Source organism: Oenanthe melanoleuca, chromosome 2 (assembly GCF_029582105.1).
Source record: "Oenanthe melanoleuca isolate GR-GAL-2019-014 chromosome 2, OMel1.0, whole genome shotgun sequence".
NCBI classification, from domain to species: Eukaryota; Metazoa; Chordata; class Aves; order Passeriformes; family Muscicapidae; genus Oenanthe; species Oenanthe melanoleuca.
This window is the reverse complement of record NC_079335.1, coordinates 39,721,332-39,744,785: the sequence shown is the minus strand read 5'-3', so window position 1 is coordinate 39,744,785 and position 23,454 is coordinate 39,721,332. Positions and strand designations below refer to the sequence as shown.

Below are 23,454 nucleotides of genomic sequence, written 5' to 3'. Positions count from 1 at the left end.
AAAAGTACACAGAGAAAATAAAAGTGATTGTTGGTAGAGCCAAACAAGACTGACAGTTATGTTGTTTTTATTTGCTGTGTAAGTACATTGATGGCTTTTGAATACAGTTGAAGTGGTGACCATTGCATCATAATTTACAAAACTGAAATCATAAATTTTAAAATGTGTTATTTACATAAGCAAATGTAAATGCAAAGCTTTTTAGCTCTGTGGAATGGACTGTCCTGTTATCTTATTGAAAGAGCAGATTCTTGTTGAAATAAAAATCATAAAGAACAAAAAACTTCGGAGCTTTCTTAATAGCAGGCTGCTAAGGGCGGTTCTTCATTTCTACTATTTGTAGATCAAAATCATCACTGCTACCATACTGTTTGGTGAATGGTATGAAATATGAGCCTTCACTCCCTTGGGAAACCATTTTGGAAACTTGGAGTCCTGGAAGGAAATTACATTTTTGTTTTCTGACAAATTTTTTTTGATAAATTCAAAACAGCTTGGTTTACACTGTTTTGAGACTTAAAGCCTTCAATTATTGTTATCTTTATCAGAGATAAGTATTTTCTTTTTGGAGAGGTGCTCTGTGACTATTTTATCATTTGAGAGTTCTCCAAAGCTTTATAGCATCAATTATCAGACCTCTATTTATCCCTTCTTGGGCTTCATGTTGGTTTTGTGATTCTGTTCCAATGCTCAGGTGTTTCCCATAGATTGCCATCTGTAGGAGCAGAAACTGCTGCCTGTGGTTGAGAGGGGAAGGTCCCAGCCTCTGCTAAACTCACAGTGCTGGTGCCACGGATGCTCTGGGCTCGTGCAGCTGGCAGACATGCCAGGACAGAGGAGCAGGGCTGTCTGCAGAGCTGTTAACACAGAGTGCAGGGCTGAGCCCAATCTGGACTGAAAATGGAGTTTCTGCCTCCTGGGTCTTGTAAGCTCTGCAGGGGTTTTTCTTCTGATAAAGCTTCCATATGGTCCTCAGTTCTGGCAGCTCATCTTTGCCTGCTTGGAGGCTGGATCCTCAATATGACTTTCTTCTGCTTTCTGCTACTGGTTACCTACTGCCTACTGTAACTCACACTTCACACATATATAGAAACGATGCCATATTATTGCTGTATCAATTACTACTGGTTTTTTTCAACCACATTTGTGGGGTTAATTTGTTTGGGAATAATCTAATCTGCTACAAATATAGAAAGCAAAAATACATATACTCAGCTTTACTAAACACTCTTGCACAGTAATTAATGAGCAATTATTTTGAATAAATAGAAAAACCCTCATATATTTCAGGCTTGGGGAATTATAGTTCTGAAGGAGAACTTCAGATAAGGAGCAAGAGAAAATTAGCAACTACAGAAGGTCTTGATAAAATGTCAGTACAGAAATAATAAATGATTGAAAGTCTTCCAAACATGGAAACTAAAATGCTAAAATGCAAAAGTGGAAAAATGGATGTCAGCTTTGTTCAAGATCTAAGAAACATCAAAGATATTTTTTCAGAGTTGGGTTAAATCTTGTTCCCAGTGGCATATAGGGTGATTTTGGCAGTGGTATATGGGGGTGATTTTGCCAAGAGTATTTGAATTCCTGACTTCTGTCCACAGGTTCTGACCCACCTTTCTTACAAACTCATAAGTGCCAGCAGGGACAATCACTTGTACAAGTTACTGTAAAATTGAATGCTCCCCAAACAAACAAACAAAAAATATGCTTAACCTCCTGCTGCCAGCTGGGAGGGATCAGATGACAAAATAAGTTAAAAAAACACAGGTAAAATGGTTTCCACTCAGTTTAACGGAGGTTGAAGAAGAGTGGTTTATCAGTTTCCTGTCTAACTCTGCCAGGCTACATCTGCCTCACTGAACCCATGTGTGTTTAAAATTTTAAAGCATGCCCTGCCTGGATGCTATGTATCTGAGAGGCATGCATCAGCCTCTTCCACTCCTGAGAGCAACCTGGAGTAGGGATGTGAAAGGAACCCTGTAGCCCTCCACTGTGATCCTGATCTGGGTCATTCACCTGCAGCACACCAGAGCAGCCATAACTGTGTTTGCTCCAGGATATGTTAATATTTTCATATGTGAAACTTGTGTTCTTTGTTTTAAATGAAAGATATCCTGATATGCTTCCGGTAATGAGCTGGAAAATTTGTGTATGTGTGAGAGTGTATGTGTGTGTGTGTGTGTGTGTGTGTGTGTGTGTGTGTGAGAGTTATTCATCATGTCACTGTCTGATACCCGCTGCACAGAGCAGACTGATGGAGAATTATGTATATCCAAGGCTTGACAAAACACTACAGTATTGCAGTTCACAGCTCCATTTCACTGAGTCATTTAATAAAACAAGATTTTGTGGTGAAGACTGACAGGAGTACACCTACAGCCACCAGTATAGCTGATATTAGAGGGTTGAGAACTGCAGTATTTTCATTTTCTATCTTTAAATAATTGGGTTTTTTCAAATCTTAATGCTGAATTTCCTGAATCAAACTATTAAGATTTATAATTTTTTAAACTAAAACTATATACACACATACCTACAGAAACATCAACAATTTTATAGGTTTCTTTCTTAGTATATTGCCCAGGAGTAAGGGAGATATATAGACATTTAAAAAGGTGACTTCTTCAGCATTATCTTTGCTCTTTGAGGGACACTTGGTGGTATTTAAGCAGCATAAAATCCTCATATGTGTAGAAGCTGCAAAATCAGGACAGTGCAAAGGAATTGGAGGCAAAGGAATACTGAAACTCTGCCTTTCTAGAATCTTACACCACTACACATGGCCCCAAAGTTGTTGCATCTGTCTGAAACATAGGTCAGAAACAAAGAACAAATACTTTTTAAACCTCTGCACTTATGACTAAAAGTAGAGCATCACATCTTGGCATCTTAGCTTCTCCAGCTATTTATCTTTGGAGGGAGAGAGGGAAAACACCTTTCTCTCTTTCTGGAATGTTGGGTGATGATCGTCACAGCTAGTCAAGCCTAACTGTATGTATAATTTTTCCTTTTCCATTTGAATGGATTCATAGTTAAATGCTATTAAAATCTAAAGAATTTCAGACTAAAAGGAAAATCAGAACCAGCCCAATTGGTCCAAGCACTGCTATTTCCTGCAAAAAGCATGTGTGTATTCATGCATGCACACTACTGAAAGAAAGCAAGCAATGATACTCCATTAATGTACAGATGGAAGTTTATATTGATTTCAGCAAAGACCAGAACATAATGGTAACATGAATAACAGATAATAGCATCTGGCACTTTTAACATTTTTAAGCCCTGAAATCTTTGGAGAACTGACAGTTGAACTAACTGACAGCTCTAGTTATTTCTCAGTGCTTTCCTTTTGGAGAGATTTTGAGCTTTTTCCAAACTCAGATTTTTTTTTTTTTAAGGGGGCATCTGGACAGGCTATTTTGCTGAGAGAGAGAGAGACAATATTTTCTGGAAATTACCACCAAAATTAAGCAACTGTTGTGCATATGAACCAGATAACAATGAATTAGAAATAGATATAATCAGTCATTTTTTTTTGCATAAGGATAACTGCCAGTCTTTGATTTTGAAAACAGAGCCTCTGGCCCTGACATCACTGGACATATCAAGGCTCCCTGGGATGGCAAAATCTCACAGCAGAGATCTGGGGCCAGATCCTCAATTAGGGACAAAATACAGTGTCAAAGCACTGAGTGCAAGGGGCACCAGTGCATTATGTCCTGTTGGGTAGTTTAGTTGTCTCCAATTCCCTCTACTGGAAAGGGACAGGGAATCACCCAGACACTCATCATAGCTTTGTGAAAGTCAGGTATGGACTGGGGGGGATGTGGAGATGCTCCTATCTTGGCTCTTGTGCTGAGCTGTGATGCAGCAGGGAGGAGGAGAGACACACCAGGTCCCCTGCCCAGCCTGTGACTCTCCTGGTCCCAGCAGCAAGGCACTCCTCTCAAAGCTGCCTGGGCTTGCTCATCCTGCAGCATGAATGGGAAGGGGTGAGCCCTCAGCCTGGTACACGGATTGTTCTGTCATTGGGGAGATAAAGACCATCACTAGCCCCAAGGGGGAGACTGCAAAGGGTTCAACAAACACAGCCCCCAAGAAATGCAAGGTTTTCAGTGGACACATTGCAACCCACTACCCAGTGGTGATAAATTTTTTTCCTCACCCAAATAAATTATCTTTTAATTCTGAGTGGGTTCTGAATTGGATGCCTGGATCCCCTAACTTAAATTTTAAATAGCTTTACCCCATCTATGTCTTCTTGAAGTGCCAGATTTGATATTTGAACAAAAGATAATTTCATATTAATACAATAATCAAATTCTATTATTAGATATATAAAACCAAACAAGGAGTAAGTAGTATAAAACCTCCCAACCAGGACAGCTTTTAGTTTATTTCTGAAAGCTGTAACATAGGTTTTTATCTAATCAACCTTTTAAAGAGCTGGTGGTTCCTTCCTGATTTAAGAAAAATGAAAGCAGTCTATATCCTGAAATTCAGGCTCAAGAGAAAAAAAAATTAAATCAAACTTGCCAGCAAAGTAGAAGGATAAGAAAGAAAGGCCATAGTAGACTATGCTGCCTTGTTTTCAAGATGGGATAAGCAGACATGAAAGAGCAAAACAGAAACAAAACCAAAATCAAGACAATTACTGATTTGGAAGTGACACTTTAGAAGTTTGATTGCATAAGTTGCAAGTTGGAGATCTAAGACTCAGTGGCAGAAATTTCTTGCAGTATGTAAAATAAAAAGTTTTCCATTGAAAGAATATTACAGGCAAGGTTTTAAGTATGAGTTTAAATGCTTAGGTAGCAAGTTATCTAGAAATCTAAGGAGTTGGTATGGAAAAATTGTCTTTTGTTTCAACATGAAGGAAGTGTCTTGGTTTGATTTTACTTGTTGGGTTTTTTTTTGTTTGTTTGTTTGTTTTTGTTTTTTTTTGGTTTTTTTTTGGTTTTTTTTTTTTTTTTTGATATTTTTTTCCTTTTTTCTTTTTTCTTTTTTCCCTGGTGATTGCTTGTCCATTTGGGTGTCTGTGTTACAAGACTGAGCCATTAGGAAAAAATTTAAAAAGCAGACTCTAATGATGGATACCTTTGTTTCCTTTACTTTAGAGACTTACAAACATTAACAAGTAGGCTCTGAAAGGAAGACTTTTCAAACTGAGTAACAGGGGTTTTTATATCCCATCCAAGAGACCATTAAAACCAGATGAATGTTCACAAGCCTTTACCTGTGGAAACTGATTCCCTTTAAACTGTACTAGATGGTCCTAAAGACTATTATGTGGTCCCTCATGCAAGGGAAAAAGTCACTCAGAAACTGAAAAAATACCTCTTTTTCTTCTTCTTTTCTGCCATGGGTCTTGCTGTAGTTGATCGGTGCATCCCAGCCTTCCTGTTCACAAAGTGCCTGGTAGAAGGCTGCATTTACCAGGATGCTGCTTGCTTTGAAAGGAGAAGAGGAAGGAGTGGGAAGTGCTGTGCTGGAAGAAGTGAGAGGCATAACTTTGTCTTGGCTTCGGTTCTTTTTCATGCTCAAATCCAGTGTGCCATTTTCATCCACTTCTATCTCAGCTCCCTGACATGCAACAGGAAATAGAGACATGTTTAGATATGGACATGGTAAGGCTGTAAAATAACCATGTGGTGCTTTTAAAGGATAAATATAAATGCACGCTTTTATTTAAATTTATCTGAATCTAAACCCAGCTTTTCGAATTATGTCACTTAATGTCCAACTCTTAGGCAGACTTAAGAGTAGCTTCAGTAATGGTATCCCTGCATCTCAGCTTAAACATAGTAAGTAGAATTTAAATAAGATGCCACTAAACCATAAACTATACTCCCTAAATCTAGTTTTATTTAAAAAAAGTTTAGCTTTAAATCTTCTTGATCTTTTCACTCTTACAGAGAACTATGACCCCAATTCACAGTTAAAAGCATTAATGCATTGTTTAGGTCATCAGCAGCATTACTATTACATATCCTCCCTTCCCCCCACACCCTGGAAACATCACAACATCTGCATCATGGTGGGGGAGAAGGAGGGGGAAAGAAATACATCTAAAAGTAGCACAGTAGGGTTTTCCACATCACTTGAAATAACATTCTGCCTTTATCATTATTTGACTAGGCCACTAAGGCACAGGCCTGCACTGAGACCACTAGACTGGGAGGGGCAGGAGGATCTTGAGGAGGTTCTCCCTAATGGAGACATTCTGTCTGAGTCAACAAACCATTTGCTTCCTGGGAAGAACAGCAAAGAGCAGCCTCTAACTGCAGAGCTGTGTTTAGTTTGGGGAGAGACCCAATCTCCCTTTCCAGTCTGGGAGAAGCTCTCCTGCTCACACAAAGGGGCAAATGCTGCTTGACTGTACAGGAACAAAGGAAGGAAATGTCACTGTTCTTTCTGTTTGATCACAGAAAAAGAGAACAAACTCCTCTTCTCGCAGTGGTAAAAAGCTGCTGGAAGTGCCACTTACTAATGTAAGCTGCAACAAATTTGCCCTCATGCTTAATATGCTGCACTGCATATTGACATATCTGCTGTATAGGGATGAATATAAGACTAGTCCTTGCTATTGCCAACATTTACTGAAGGCAGGTAGGGGAAAAATGAAACCTGGATTCTGGAGAACTACTCAGAAGTCTAGTTCAGTGTTTTCCTGAATGAGGTGGAAAACATTCAAAGACTATGAAGATAGATAGCAATGACAGAGATCTACACACAGAATACTGTAATTAACACTGCTAATTGTCTTCCTATTATTGTCATCACTTCTATTTTTAATTTGCATCACCACAAAGCTTGGATAACACTTGGAATTTGGGGTAGATGTGTTTTGGTGCTATGCAACTGTAGGAGACAATTGTATAAACCAAGATTTCCTATCTTGAGTAATATCATAGGAAACTCACAGTGTAAGTGAATCACCTAGATGTTGTGTTGTAAATAGAAAAGGGTCAGGTATGTCAGGGGGAGAGTTTGTCTGTCTTTCTTAGACCTCTTTCTCAGAAAGACATTGGCAGAAGGAGTCCCTTTCTTTTTCTGCCCATTAAATATTGCTGGGGCATGATGATTAGTCAACCATTCAGTTCCTAAAGATAGGGCAATGAAACCTGTCCTTGCTTGAGGATCTTAGGAGTTGTGGTGAAGCAGGGAGTTCTTCTCCCATGCTGAAAGTGTGACCTAGCCAGCTGGCTGGACTGAGGATGCAAGCTTCCTTCTGCAGCCTTGCCTTCTACCACTCTCAGTGATGATTCATTTAGACATAAAATGTGATTGATTAAATCTTCTGAATCAGAAGGAAAATATTGGTGGTAGGTGACAATTTGAGGCCTGACGACCCCTCTTCACTCAGCCAGCATGACTCTCATTTGCATCCCTGAGCCTGACACAGATGCCCACCTAGACCACAGCACCACCAAACCATCTGCTTGTCCCTGGTTCAGAAACTCAGGCACCTCTTATGTTTGCTTCTCCCACACAGCCAAGTTCACATTTTCAATCATACAGCTTAAAGAGAGAGATGTTTTATTATATTTATGGGAAGTAAATACACTTCTAATATGTTCATACTAAGACGCTTTGGTTATATCTTTCTGTCCCTTTTTAGTAAATAGTTTAATCTCCTGTGATAGTTTTAAGCCCTGAATTTGACAGTGCAGCTTATCCTGGATAATAACTTAGTAACCACAACATCTTATGCCATCTGTATAATATCAAATACATTTTTATACCAGCATTAATAAACCTTAGTTACAAAAACCCAAGATATTAACTATATCAGTGCCAAGCACACACTCCAGGATCTGACAATATAGCTCTGCCATGATTGCCCCAGTGTTTTTTTGGCTTCATAGTTGATATGTAACTATAGCAATGAAACAGAGCTACAGTAATCAAGTTTAATGACCAATGTAAAGTAAAATGCTAAATATTGTAGTTGCTGACATTTTTCGTAATAAAAAAACTTGGGTTAAGTCTGCACAACCAACATTCACATAAAATTCCAGACCTCTGTGACAGATGGCTTAGGAAAGGAAGCCATGTGACTGGGCTGCAGTAGTTTTATAGTGCAAAACCCATAAATAGTGCAGATTCTCTGTCACTGACAAAATATCAACTACTCAGAAGGCAACAGCAACAACAAAAAGGACCAAAACCAATTAAGGTCCCCTTCTAAATGCAACTTGATATAGAATAATATAAAAAACATCATTCTCTCTGAGAAACAGATCTCAATAGCCTCCTCAAGGAGCTCTGGCTGACAAGCAGAACATTTGCTAACACAGATATTTAAAGCTTTCTCAACACTTGCTGAAATTCATGTAGAAGTTGGGTTGCCCAACACATACCTAATTCAGATCAGAGGAGGGTTGTGTTTGTGAAGTAGAGTGCAGATGGGGTTTAAGTGTGCTCACAGATGCACACAACAATTAAATAAAGTCATGGGAAAAATGAGACTTTGCCCATTGCATGGCTTTTTACTCAGAGTGGTATAAAAGAGCTATTGCTTTGGTGCCTTCCTAGCAAACTCCAAATGGCAGAGCAAAAAGAGGGAAGTCAGAGTTATTGCTTCAGTTTGCATTCCTACTCTGATCCCACCCTCCTCTCAATATGTCTCCTTTGCTTGTTTTTCCACATTTATTTTTACATTAATTTTTAAATGGAACTAAAAGGACAAAAATGGGAAATGGGAAAAAATGCTAGAGCAGTGCTCTGACATGCTGACAGAAAATGGCACTTACTATGCTTAGCTCAGGCTTGTAAAGGCTGTGTTCTCCTCACTGAAGGCAAGATCTTATTACTGTTGACTCTAGTGCATGTGGGAACAGGCCTATATTTATCCATTTATGATGGCATATTTAAAATACAGCTACTAAAACAATATAAACTGTTCTGGTTATTTCTTAAAACTGTAAACAAAACAAAGATGAAAATGTATATTTTATTTCTTAACTTATGCTTGTTTTAAGTTATGGAAATCTTTGCAGCCTGATTTTGATCTTATGTTTTTATTTGCACTGGTGTAAATCAGGAAAATATTGACTGAAGCAATGAAGAAAAGTCAATGAGCATGATAGGATACACACAGTAATTAAAGTCAGGTTACTTCTTACCTACTACCTCATCAGTGGCAGTCTAATCCCCCCACCTCACATTTTACAAGCAGCTGATAAAAGAATTCCAGAATAAAAAATGAAAGAAAAATTATGGGAACACGTTTTCTTTCTTCCAGTGGATATTCATGAAAAGAAAAGGTACAAACACTACTTTATTACCAAAAATTAAGATTAATATAATTATGTAAACCAAAACAACAACAAAAAAATGGTCTGTATAATCTCCAACTACTTTGTACAATAAAGTCAACTTTTTCAGCCTTGTTTATCTTATGGCATAAATATTAGTGAATATTTTCTATTCCTTAATTAGGTCCTGTCCTTAGAACTGAATTACAACAGCTAGGACAATAAAGGATGCTAGTTATTTGTGTCAAATTTCTCCTCCATTTTTTCATATGCTTTTGGCCCATTTGATCACTCATAACATTTAATACTCTCCAGTGTGTCTCCAGTAATGATTACAAGTTAATCTTTGTCTCAGCTGGATCAGAAATAGTAAATTATTGTGTCTGCACAGATTTTATTTCAATGACATATAAGGCAACTCATGTGTTCTTTGGTTGGCATCAGCCATGGAACTTAATGCTAAGCAAGTCCAAAGCAACAACATGATCAGTGATTTTGCATTCCCCCTAGCAGTTCAGTCTGATTTGGAAAGCTCAAAAGAGCTCTTAAGTTCTGCTATTGGGAGTAAATGTGACTTGTATCTTGCCGTGTGTATGAATAATATTCTTAATACAAGTCCACCCAAAAGAGTGAAATCTTTTCCATTTCCAGCCAACAAAAACACATGCACCTGGTCCTCAATTCTTCACACTTAAATTTAAGCAATCGACTACTTATGCAGAAAATTAAAATATTAATTTGGGTCAAAGTGAGAAAGTTTGTAACAGCCCAACAACAACTGAGACAAAACTGGAGTCACAATTTAAGCCCAGAGCAGTTCACAAATTAAAAAAACCTAGCCAAGAAGGTACTTAGAGAGCAATGTGCACAGCAGTATTACAGGATGGTACTTAGCGATACTCTTGGATGATTTTTCATCCTGTATTTAGGCTTTAAGGTATTTGGAGTAAAGCACTGCCTGAAAACATGCTGAGTGCTAACTACATGTTTTAAATAATTGATGCAATTTTCACCATCATCAATATCCAAGAACAGAGAGAGATGATACAATTTTATTCAAAAACCAGAATTTAAACTTTAAATATTTTTAGCAAGTGTGATTTTATTTTCATACTTTTTTTTTGTTTTATATTTTTATATTTGTTGTTTTCTTTCAAGGCATAGTGTGCATATGCCATTTTGTCTAAACAGGTGGGAAAAAAACCAAAACAGTCAACAAAATGTTTGGCAAGCAGTACTGATGAGGATACAGATAAACTGTTGCTTGCAGCTACCTCCCTGAGAGTGTGTAGTGAGGGCTGTAAACAGGGGAGATTAAACAGGGGAGATCCCTGAAGTTATGATGCTGTGGGTTCTTGCACAGAGCTAGAAACTGCAAGTCTCCTAAGGGAGCCCTTTGGGGACTTCAATGGGAGCTGAATGAAGCTACACAAACTGCAAATAGAATACAACCAGGAGACTGGCTTGGGGTACTGACTGCATGAGAATTGCCTGGTTGGGATTATATTCAGGGGAAAAGTTTACTGCAGTCCCAGGCTGAATGGCCCAGTGCAACATTAATGTGATATTAATTATTTTGAAAGCTGTATCATCAAGATATCTGATGATCTTACTGTTTTGTATGCAACTGATACATAATTCATAGAGAAGATTTATTTTACTGCACATTTCAGAATAAATGTATTTTTTAATGGCTTAATTTTTAAATTGTTATTTTTAAACTTGTGATATTTGTTAGATCACCTTGAACATAAGGTCTCTTTGGAAGTTTTTCTCACCAGTGGTACTGTTAATGTGTAATGTGACTTTTCTTGCTATGCTTCTCTTTCTCTTTTGTTATCTTGGACTCTCCCTTTTGAACTGATATGCAAAGGATGAGAGATACAAGTTTGAACATTCATTAAATTGCTGAAATTTTGAACTATGTTATAAAATTCATTTACTTTTTCATTTAAATGTTATCTGTATACACAGGAAAGTGGTGAATATTCAGGGTAAACCATCCAACTCTTTCTAGGAGAGGAACTATGCCCTGGGGGGTCAAGGAATAAAATTTAAGAAGCAAAAAGAAAAAAGATACTTGGGAACACATTTGTGCTAAAAATCATTTTGCTGTTTCCCCCACTTGTTTAAGCAAGGCAACATATGCATGCCTTGAGCAAATACAAGAAAATGCCACTTACTTGAAATGTTTGAACTTTAAGTTCTGCTTTTAAAACTTAGAAGCACAATATTTTTACATCTCTGACAATTGTGCTACTGGCAAAGTATCTCCAGCAAGCGTGGGAAGTCCTCTGCAGTCTCACATATCTTGTTCTACCACCACACAGCCTCCCATCTGTAAAGAACCAAGGACTGGATTTCTGGGAGGCTGCCTGATGCTCAAACACCTTTCCAAGTCAGGAGCTTTGATCTACTGAAGTATGGACGATGCTAATCAGGTTTTCTTAGAAAAAGGAACAAAAGGGTGTGTCAAGGGGCAAGGCTGAGATGTTTGATACTATGGGGCTCTGAACACAGCCACTCCATACAGTTGTTTTCAAACCTGCTGAAAGTGTGTGCGGTTGGGTAGAAAAGGGAAATTATTAACTCTGTAGTAATACATTGCATTATTTAAGTTCAACTACAGATAAACTCTCAAGAGTGGTTTTTTTAATACTCTAAAATTTGTAAGGTATTCTAGCAATTAAACATTTACTTTTAAAGGATTCAAACCAAAAAACTGTGGAATTAAGTTGTCAGACTCTCTTCAGTGAAAACACTTTCTAGTTTTAAAATATGAAACAATAAAATACTATTTATCAGTGTTTCTAAATTGTTTTGTGGCTGGTAGTGGCACAATTTTTTTTGGTTTGAATCCTGTATGATCAAGGTAATAAATATCCAAAACCAAATAAAAATATGTTTTGTGTACTTTTGGACACCAAATCTGTTTGGGGCTTACTTGTCTGTGTTTTGGCCAGAAGCTAATTCTGACTCTTCTGTCAGATGTTTTGTAGCAGTATGCCCTCCAGAAAGTCTGGCAAAAGTGGATGCAGGCAGATAGCAAGGTAGGCAGGTGATTTTCTTTTAGGCTGGATTCCTGGCTGCGAAAAAGGAGTAAGCTATGTGCCCCAAGTGCCCCTCTGCGTCATTACTATTATGTTCACTTCCATTCAATCCTTCCCCATGATTTGGCAACTGTGAGGCAGGTACATAGGAGAAAATCTTTGGGTTATGCCTGGTCCCTTTACTGCTCTTCTCTGGCAACAAAGGTCTATTGCTGAGGTCAGCCAAAGGCTGCTGCAGCAATTTAATCCAGCCATTGGCATCAGTTTCCATTTCCCTACTAGAAGAAGTCTCTATTAAAGACTGATGGAAGGAGGTTTTTTACAGCAGATATCAAGGATGAATTTGTCACTAGGAAAGGTTCTATGAGCAGTCTTTGGAACAGGGAATGTATATGGACATACTCTAAAAACCTTATCCTGTGGCATCTCCCAACACTGATTTTAATGTCCAAAACTTCAATACAAGTATAAATCAAAAGCAGCAAATTAGGGGATAGCACTCTCCAAAGGGACAAGGCTCAGAATACCTATAAAGGTATTATGCTGGGGGCAAAATTAATGATTCCACACGCACACCAAAAAAAAAAAAAAAAAAAAAAGCTAACCTCCTAACAGTGGTGAATAAACCCTCAACCAAAATGTAGATCAACAGCTGTGGAAGACACATCTAGCCAGAATGAGCCTTGTGAGGCTCAGATAACAGAGAGATAAGGTAGAGTGACACTGACTTGCAGAAAAACAGATCATCTGTCTTTTGCAGCAAACACCGTGAGTCAGAGTCCCACAGCAAAAGCACACCTGCTATGCTGTGTTTTGACAAATGCACCTCTTTTCACTCCCCAGTGATTTGTCCTTAAGTTCTTGTAATGACTCCCTCTTACCTACAAAGAGCTTTCAAAAGTTTCTTTTGAACAGTGGAACATGTGTGACTTTAATGCAAATAATAAACAACCGTACTCCCACACCACTGTCATCAGAAGAAATTCTTGTCTATTTTCATCAGCATTATAATACTATGTAATGGCACAGAAAATAAGGCTCATAACTCACACAGCACCATTTGTAAATCATAAAGATCTGTGAGGAAACGCAGAGCAGAAACCAAAACACGAAAGCCACACAAACATCTACAAAATTAGGCAGCTTTCCATTATGACAGACTTGCCCAAATTATCTATCTCCAAACGCAGTGGGCCTGATTCTCCACTCTTGCCAGCAGAAAGGGGAATTGTACCAAAGTCAGTTGTTATTCACCCCTTTCCACCTTGCCAAACTGTTAGGGGCTCCAAACACAACAGACTCCATAGGTAGTTCTGTTCCACTGCTAGCAAAATATCCCCTTGATTAATCATATGATTTTTATATATTTTTTTTTAAATCAGTCTCCAAAATGATCACTAATGGCAGGTTTCAGAGGGAGAAAAATTCCCTCTTAAAACAGATCTTACTCATTATCCACCACAGACTGTTTTTGGATTTCAAATAACCTTTTACTTTTTCCTCCCAGAAATCTCCCCCCTTGTAATTAGGGCTCAATTATGAAAAGAATTAACAACATAATTCCTGCTATTTATTTAGTTTTTATCAGAACTGGTCATTGCATTACTGTTTTGTTTTTTTTTTTTTTTCTCTGCCTCTCTTCAAAAGAGCATGCAAACAGAAGCCTCCTTTTGGGGGATTTAATGCAGTCACTAACATGAAAGACAGTTTATTCGCACAGTTCAGTAGCTAGCACACCCTCCAGGTTCTTGGACTACCCTACCTTGGCAGGCAGGCTCTGTGGTTTGTTGGAGAGGATCTCTGCTGCTTCCCTGCAGCGGGTGGAAAGGTTGAGGATAGCAGCAGCTGCTGCTATGTGGGTGTCTTCACTACATTGACCGTAGCTGTAAGAGCTGGCATGGCAAGGGCTCTGTGTGTGGGCGCTAGCGCTAGGCAGTCGATTAGAAAATTTCACTGCATTTGAAAAATGCTTTGCTGTTGAAGAGAGATTTGATTAGCAATTGCGTGTATGAAATTTTTCCCATTAAATAGTTTTGCTTCTCAGACTGCGATGTCATACATAAAAAAAAAATATTCAAAGATTACATTTAAAACAATCTGTTTGCTATTGCCAGTAAGGGTTTACAGTAAAAATGGCTTCAGAAATGCAATAATTTAATTTTTCCTTGAGAAATACACATCTGTCAACAAACCTTCTGAGATTTTTACTCTTATTTTACTTATCCTTAACTCAGGCATTAAAAACAATGATGTCCAAGGAAAGACTGAGCAAGCATTAGTGTGTCCACTCCAGTGGACAAATGCAATTGTAAATGTATTCTTATAAAGGCTTCCTCTTGGAGACCTATTGTGCATAAAAACAACTTGTGACTTGTCCAGTCTTAGCTAAAACAACACTGCTTACTTTCCTTAGATGAATAAGTCTCATTTAAATAGCTTTTCTTATGTCACTAAGGACCACAAAACTCTTGAATTAAGCAGAGAAATCAGATAAAAACATTACCTGTAAGGCACATTCAATACTAAATACTTTGTGGAAATATTTAGAAATTTAAGTCCACTCTTTAAACAATTTAAAAAATAATGAAAATACATGTGTTTAGAGTCTTTTGTTGGCTATGTTTGGAATAATACACAGATTTATTAGGGACAGGGACGTCAGCTGAAAATTAAATACTGACAGGTGAACAGAAAAGCACTTTCAAATACAAAAGTAGTATGTGTTCTTCTTTTTCTTCATCAGTAGCATTTACTCTAAAACAGTTAGAGAGAACTCTGCTCTCTCTTCTGGATTTTGGAGCTTGAGATGGCATAAACTGTTGCAGAGAGAACACAGCATCATGATTTCAGCTGTAAAGAAGCAATAATCACTTCTTTTGTCTGCAGCCCTCACAGTGTCCTACAAAGATAAACTAAGTAAAATCCAATTTCTCAGCCTACACCCAGATACATCAAGAACATTTCTGCATATGGCCATCTGCTCCTTCCCTAAAGATCTGAGCCCCAAGGCTCTGGATCCCTTTGGATGTAGAGCTTTGGCTGAGTGCTTTTTAATGCTAAGAGCTACACAAGGCATGGGAGGACTCATCTTCCCTCAAACTTGGGATGCTCTGAAAGAAACGCTTGTTTATGTGCTTTGACTGTGGCTGAATGCTATATTCCATTTTTCTAAGCACTGGAGGCATCTCAGTAGAGCAATACATGAAAGCCTCATGATTCAGTCCTCCCTTTCTCTAGTGAAAATTAAAAAGGATTTATCTACCCTGCTGTAAACACAGCACTGTAGCACAAACAAGATAGTCTACATTTTTAACAGTTACTACAATGGAATTTAAATTGTGCTTAAAGACCAGAAAGTGCATTTTTTATTACCTATCCTAAAATAAAAAACAGCCAACAACCAATCAACCAACCAACTAAAAAACCACCCCAGGCTATAAAGGGTGTATGTTTTGTTAAAAAAACCCCAAATTTACAAGTGCAGAATACACAGAGGGCTAATGATGGGCTTTTGTCTGGCTACATATTTACATAGGACTCTGAACCCATCACTGCATCATCAGCTTCTTATTGCCAACTTTTGTATACCTGAATAGTTAAATCACTCTCCAGCTCTTTTACTTTCACCTTTCCATTAAAATAATAGCTGCACATTGCAATCTTTGCAAGAACAACAGGCTGTAAACTTCAGCTCTGATATAGTTCACACATAAATTGCATATATATGTATTTGCATTTGTATAAAAACATTTCAATCATTTTTTCCTTGAAATGAACCTGTGAAATAGACATACATCTGTGCAAAGAGACAGCTAATAGGGAATATTCAATTTTACAAACAAAATTGGAAAATCTGCCACCCAAGAAGCTGGCAATGCATATATTTGCTTTCATTTAAGCAAGCCTATTTTCCAGGTCAGATAAATATCTACTTTTCATTTGCAATTTTAAAGAGAGTATTTATATATATACACACAACAAACAGATACCTACAAACACATATGTGTGTTTTTGTGTACTCAGACACATGCACAAATAAATATTAAAATTAAAAAAATATAAATATATAAAACATATATGATATTTTATATGGTTACATGTATATTGTAATTAATTTATATATTAATTTATTAATTAACAACATATATTGCTTTTCTGTTCACCTTACTATGAATGTTCTTCTTGGAGTAAGTGGGACAAAATTTGTTTTCCTATTTTATTTTCCTTTACTAATCTTTTTATCATTTACAGAACAAAAGCCAACCAAAAAGTCTTCTTAACATTGTTCTGGATCTATTTTCTTCTGACCCAAGTTTTGGTGGAATGAAACATTTCCATTTCCTTCATGGCAACAGGATCATTTGCTTCTTTAAACTAAAGAATATTTTATAATGGTCAATACAATGGCAGAACCTTGCTGATATTTCCTATGCAGGTGCTGAAGAGCATCTGCAATAAACCATCAGTGTTCAACGGTGGCATCTCATTTGTACAGAGTAGTATCTCAGCAAATCTGTAAATGATTCAAGCAGAGGAATCTTGATAACAATTTGATGCTTGGATATGACTGCACTGCAAATACGATTTAGTACAGGAATAAGAGGCACCAAAACAAATTCAGCCCAGGCCTGGAATTAATGTAGCTTGGGCACATGCTCATCTGGGAGGAATAATACCTGTATAGATTCACCTAAATGGTACCTGAAGTACCTTTGAAACCTAACTTGGATTTCTTTATACTATAATTCACTACATCTTGTGCAGATACACTCTATGGGACTTCTCATCTATCCCATAAAGATATTACAACTTAATCAAGGAAGAAGGCAATGGGTAAAACATAAAGCATTCCTTTTTACTCCTCTTTTCCACTGATAACTGCTTTCAAAAGAAGCACCAAAACCCTAAAATTTCTAGTAATTATATTTAGTGCTTTAAAATTCTACATTTAGCAAATTAGTGTTCTATTTAACATTCTAGACACAAGTGATTAAAGACAGTTACTACAGACCTTTTTAGAATTCTAGAAGTTTGAGAGCAGGACAAGCAAAAAGGAAAAAAAATCATTGACATTTTGCCCCTTTTCCAAGAGAAAATTTAATGTTCAGCTTACATTCAAGGAACTGAGGTGTTTTTCGACCTTGTGACACAGGTGCTGTTGTGCGTTTGCCAAAGACTTGTGCATCAAAACTGGCATAATCAAATGGGACTTTCCCAAACTTCTCCTGTTCTTTCACCAGGGTGCCTCTGGAGGAACTGACTGGCTGTGAAGTTCTGTAATTGTAATGAGATACCTCAGGCTGTTTTGTTAAATTTGTCCTGCAGAGAGGAGGAAAAGAATGAAGGAGAAAGATGAGAATGTCTTTAAATAACCTTGTCTTGAAAAATAGGATATGATTGCATCTCATAATCCAAAAGTGTCTTACTATCACATGCAAAACTTACTGGTGGGTGTACACAAGAAATAAACAGCATGAACATGGTGGCTGACTAGTAGTCAAAAACTCCTTTAACTACTTCACAAACTAAAGGACATTAAAAAATGCAGTATTCTTTAATAGTAGTTTGGGCTATTTACAAGGAAGTTACTGACTTACTGCTAGATTACCATATCCTTTAGTTCTAAAAATTTGTCTAGATTTTTTCTAGCTTTTATTTTTTTCAGATTAGTATTGTTCTCACTTTGCTGTGAATGAATATGGTATAAATATAAGATGATCTTTGCTATTTGGGAGGAACAAATGATTTATGGTGTGTTATTCCATTTAGTTAATGTCCAGTAACTACTTGTCTTTAGTAATTTCCTTAGGACTTTTCATATGTAGAGTTAAGGCATGTGCAGTTGGCAGACACATGGACATAATATTCTGTAATGGCTCTGAAGGAACCATTAGAGCTGATCATGTCAATAATCCACAAATTAAAGTGTCCCCAAATAGACCTGAATATAATAGGTTGTAATGGTCGTGGTGCCAATGATGTGCAAATTATGTGTGTATGTAGGGTCCATATAACTCAGACAAAATACAATTGCAATAAAAAGTGTTTTTCCTTTTTGATGTCATTATATAAAAAATAAATTAAACTAATTAAACCAATAAACTAAAAATGAAGAAATTCTATGGATTGTTCTGATCAGGTTACTTGTGTGGAAGATTTAATAGGGTATATTTGATTGCTTATCCAAAGATGCATCTCTTGTCTTTCATGTTAGCACAAGAACCAACAGAAAGATGGTGGTTTATTTTGAGAATCAGATAGTTCTGCAGGGGTTCATCTTGGAAAACTGGGTTACCACTGGAGCCAAAAGCTGAAGTGGGTGAAAGATCTGAGGACCAGTCAACAGAACTTGTGCATAAATAAGAGTTTGCTTGTTTGTTTGCAGAACCTGGCTTGTGAGGGCTCCTACCTGTGAGTCTGATCATGGCACTGCCCAGCTTTTGGAGACTCAAGCTGGTTCTTTTCCTGGGACATTGCCAACTTTTCAGCTGCAGCAATTGGACAACCAGAAAGGCTGTTGAAAAGAAAAGGTGAAGAAAAGAAACAAGAAAAAAACATTGAAATTAATTCTTGTGCAAAGGAGATGTCTGCTGTTTCTCTGTGGAAACCAGTGACTTTGATGGTCTGTGCATCTAAGGGAACTACTGCTGTTATAGCTCAGATTCATCTGTTTTTCAATCCTTAATGCAAAACTGTGAAATCTGTGTATTTTAGGTGATATATCTGGAAACTGAATCATGTAGGAGTTTTCCACAGTTCAGCTTTGATGTTTTGTGTCTGGCAAGTCACTAGTAAATTTTTTGACAAATGACATTTACTTTATCAGCTAAACCATGCATATAAGCCTCCTGCTGATTAAAAGGAAAGTGAATTTGGGAAAGAAAACCCAGGGATATATGAGAGACTGTTACCAAAGAACACATTTTATCATTTCAAGTTGTGCTAGCTTGTATTTTCCTGTTTGTTTTATTAGATTAGAACATTTTTTCTTATCCTATTCATGGCTTGCTCATGATACAGCTGATGTGCTTCAAAGATGACTAGGGATTTAAAACAGGAAAAACAAAGAAAAAAATCTGCTTGTGCCTTATATATTCTTCTAGACAAACTTGTCATATGTCTGATAAAGATTGACTATTTTTAGTATTAAACACAATATGATAGATCTTACTTTTTGTGTACTCATGCAGTAACAAATCAATCAATAAATAAACCCCAAAATCTCACAAAAATTCAGATCAACAAAGAAAGTTGGTTTTAAAATTCTTATGTCCCAAGTTTGATTTTAAGACTGACACTATATTTTCCCAGAAGCAGTGTGATGGAATATACTGCTTCCAGCAGAAATAGTACTGACAAGAGCTGTGCAGACAGCAATGGACTGCTGGAGACAGAGTGTGGCTCTCTGCCTCACCTGCAGTCCAGCTGTGATTCCCCAGCTGCCTGTCTGGAAGTCTTTTCTCAATTTTACTTTCTCTCTGCAGGCAGCATGCTAAACAGACAGGAGGGTTCCAGGCAGGAAGATTCCATTCCTGAGGATAACAAGTGGAGCTTTTAAACAACTTTTCTAATAGTTCACTTAAAATTTTCTGTTTGGCTAAAAGGGAATATGCCTTGATTGGAAGCTCCTGTCAACAGCTAGCAGCATGTAGTGGTGCAAAGCAAATGGGTTTTAGTTTCCATGGGGTTTTCCAGTTGTAGCAATAATAATTTTTCATTCCTTCCCCTTGTACATGAAGAATTTTCAGTGTGAGGACTGTGATGAAATTTTAGCTTTAAATCTCATCTATGAAAATACTAGTGGAATTTGCCGTCCTCTGTGCTGCATCCATTTTTTAATATAATGGAATTAAACACAATTATTTGGTTATAAATAATACAGGCTGCCCTTGCAGCTCATAGACACTCTTCAGTACAGTACCTAGCAGCTAATTCCAAGATGTGCCTATCAATTAAGTCCCAAGAACGTGTCAGGTTTTGAGTGGACAGGAATTTCTCTGATCTACCTTCGGTGTGTGTTGCGATTGCTGTTGACATGTCCTCTTCCAGTGCATCCTGGGGTGGGGCACTTTAAAACATTTTCATGCATGGCAAGAACTAAAGAGAAATATAAAAAAAGTTGATAGTAAAATGCATCAATTAAAACCACATGTTTTTCAAAAAAATGAACACGTCTTCTTTGAACTCAGGTTCTCAATTCTTTCACATTTTTATCACAAAATAAGAGTGGAAACAACCAACCTTCAACAGTGACCATGCTACCTCCAGCATAAACCAGTCTATTTATGTGATGTGGCTTCCCACATGCATAAAATTGTTTATACAGACTGTAAAAGAATGTAAGTTGAAGTCAGCAAAGAGGTTAAATCATGAAGCCTTTTATACACCAACACTGGAAAATGCAGGTGGCAGAGAAGCCCTGGGCCACACTGTCCATGTTACATGGAGCTGCAGTCCCTCTCTATCCCAGAGAAGGAAAGCTCCCAGGTACAGGAGGGCTGTTTATACATTTTATCAGATATTTTTAGTAGGTTCCTTTGAACATTATACCTTCTGTCATCTGAGCTGTGCTGAAAAAACCTTGGACCAACCAGTAATGGTTCCAAGCATCAGCTTACACTCTCAGTAGGGATTACAACTTCTTGCCTGTACATTTCTTATGCCCTTGGATGTGGATCACCTTCACTAAACCTGACAGATATGTCTGTGTTAATCATGATGCATCTTCAGTGTTTCACAAAAGTTGACTTTTCAGTCCACAGGTTTGTTCTGCCAGGAACCAAATTCTAACTCTGTTTTTTTGTTTGGGTTAGTTTGGGTTTTTTTTCCCCCAGCAGGACAGAGCATATCTAATTGGAAGCATGATAATTAACAAGGACTTGTTAATTTCAACATTTTAGGAAGTTAATGTTGCTAAGGCCTTCCAAATGCAGCCTGCTTAATTCAGCAGATGTTTCCATAAGTACGGTTTGTACCAGATTTAAGAAAAAGGAGAGCTACAGTTAGGAAGAGGATTTTGGTAAAGTGCAAATATCCTTTTAATTTGTTGTTATGCATACCCCCACAAAGAACAATCTGACTAACTAGGTTGTTTAAGCGGAGAGTTTCACATTAAGTTTTGGCTTATTACACAGCATTTCATTGCATCATGTTGCAGGATTACACATACACAGTCAAGCCAGTGTAATCAGAGCAGCAGAGTTAGAAATGAGCAGGGAAATTCAGGCTAGACTGGGCATAAAGGGGTTAGTGTGATACTGGGACAGGGACCTGCTGTGGACCAGCGCTGGGATGCGCTGATGGAAATAACCTTTTGAGCTCAGCAGTGAGGGGGACACTGGAAAAGCATGCCCAGACCTCTCTCATCTGTTGGCAATGGAAACAAGCAGCCCCTGTGTGCAATTGCAGCAAATGAGGCCACGGCTCTGAAACAAGCAGGTGATGTCTGTGCCTTTGCAAAGGTGTGAGCTAGCAACATCTCAAGGATTCAGGAGACTGCAGCATGCAGGTGGGGGTAGGCTGTCTGATCTTGTTCTTCCCAGGCTGCCTAAGGAGCCTGCTGCTGTTTGTAAGGATGCTGCTGAGGAGCACTTGAGCTGCACAAGTGTGGGAAGCAGGACTGTGACTGTGAGCTGGGGGGCAAAGAAGGTGGGATGGCTTCTTTCCCAGTCTCATCCTGCAATCTCATGCAGGAAAAAGGGGACTCTTCTCCAGCATAAGCACACACTACCCCCAATCCTGAGACAGATCCAGTTGTTATTCTGGACTGCAGGGTGGTGATACTCACTTTCTAGTGGCACTCTAACTTTATGTGGGCAGCCTGAGAGACTGCGGTGGTGAGGGTACAGCCCAGTCACGTGCCCTGTGCCATCACATCCTGGGATGGGGCACTTGGTTTCTCTCTTTTCAGGCCTGGGTGAATCTGCAGAGAAATCAGATAAAGATTTTGTTTGGGTTTAGCCCCTGTCTGCACTCAGCTGAGTGATCCTAGGAGTGTGATATTCTCTATTTTATACTTCAGATTTAATTCTTGCACAATGTTTTAACAGGGATGTATGCACTGAAACATCAGGTTTTCACACTGTGTCCTTTAAACAATGATTTCCCTCTCCCAATATGCCATTTACATGCTAAACTATATAGCTTTAGGACTGCAGTGCCATTTATTCCATTCAGAGCCTCAAACAGGACAGAAGCCACAATCCAATAAGCCAGAAAATTGGCAGCATGAGCCAACAGCAAGATCTATAAAGGAATAAATAAAAAAAAGGAGAAACAATCTTTTGCTCTGTTAATGTCAGACTCCAGGAAGCTGGGACAACCAAATAAAAGCTGAGGTGTGAAACAAATAAACAAACAAACAAAAAGCATTTCAACCAGAAGCCATTCCTTAAATATCACAGATCTCTAGGCTGTAGGCTCTTTGTTAGGAGACTGAATACATGCCACTTTACATTTGAGAGGCAAGGCAAGCAGCTCCCTCTGGTACACATGGCAATGCTGCTTTGTGGAGCAGCCCACAAAGACCCTGCAAACATGGAGCAGCCGATACCCTTTCCAAGGAGAGGGCTCAGCCCAGCCCCACAGCTACTGCGCTGGAACAGCCACGGGGCACCCCCAACCTCTGTTTCACCTAGAATTGTGCTCAGGACTCACTGGCCAGAAAACCTTTAATTGATTTCCAATGCAGGATCTGAAGTCTGGGTGAGAAAGGAATGATTTCTGGTCCAGAAATTCTCTTGTGAGAAATCTGGAGGAAGTGGCCGCATAAATTGCTGAGGATGGTTTTAGCTCCATCTGTGATTGGCTGCCAACAGCATTTGGTGCTGGGGAAGAAAACAGCTGCAGCCAGCACAGTGAGCTGCCTCCTTCAAGCTCATTTTTCTGGACCATGAGGTAAAATGTGCTTAGGGACAGAATCACCAGAGACAGCTGAGGGTTAAACTTCCTGGCAAGGTTTTAGATTAAAAAAAAATAAAATAAATAATAAGGAGGAAAGAAAATATACTCAGCATCATCAGGAGACCACATGCTTTTTAGAATCACTGCAAATGGAAAATACTACAAGTGAACAGAAAATAAAGAAACACCCTGAAATATGATTTAGTTTTTCCTCCAGTAATTAGAAAGGTTTATAATGA

The 23,454-nt window shown here is 38.2% G+C and overlaps 1 protein-coding gene across 2 annotated transcripts in view; it reads right to left on the bottom strand.

Moving 5' to 3' along the window:
• Positions 1–23,454, bottom strand: part of ST18 (ST18 C2H2C-type zinc finger transcription factor) — a 168,820-nt gene that overhangs the window by 20,882 nt on the left and 124,484 nt on the right. For both annotated transcript variants that reach the window (XM_056483099.1, XM_056483100.1), the window contains 6 exons: positions 22,101–22,235; positions 20,320–20,410; positions 18,723–18,827; positions 17,427–17,632; positions 14,076–14,287; positions 5,341–5,586 (listed from right to left, as the gene is read on the bottom strand). In XM_056483099.1, coding sequence (XP_056339074.1) covers positions 5,341–5,586; positions 14,076–14,287; positions 17,427–17,632; positions 18,723–18,827; positions 20,320–20,410; positions 22,101–22,235 — 995 coding nt within the window. The remainder of the gene's footprint in view (positions 1–5,340; positions 5,587–14,075; positions 14,288–17,426; positions 17,633–18,722; positions 18,828–20,319; positions 20,411–22,100; positions 22,236–23,454) is intronic.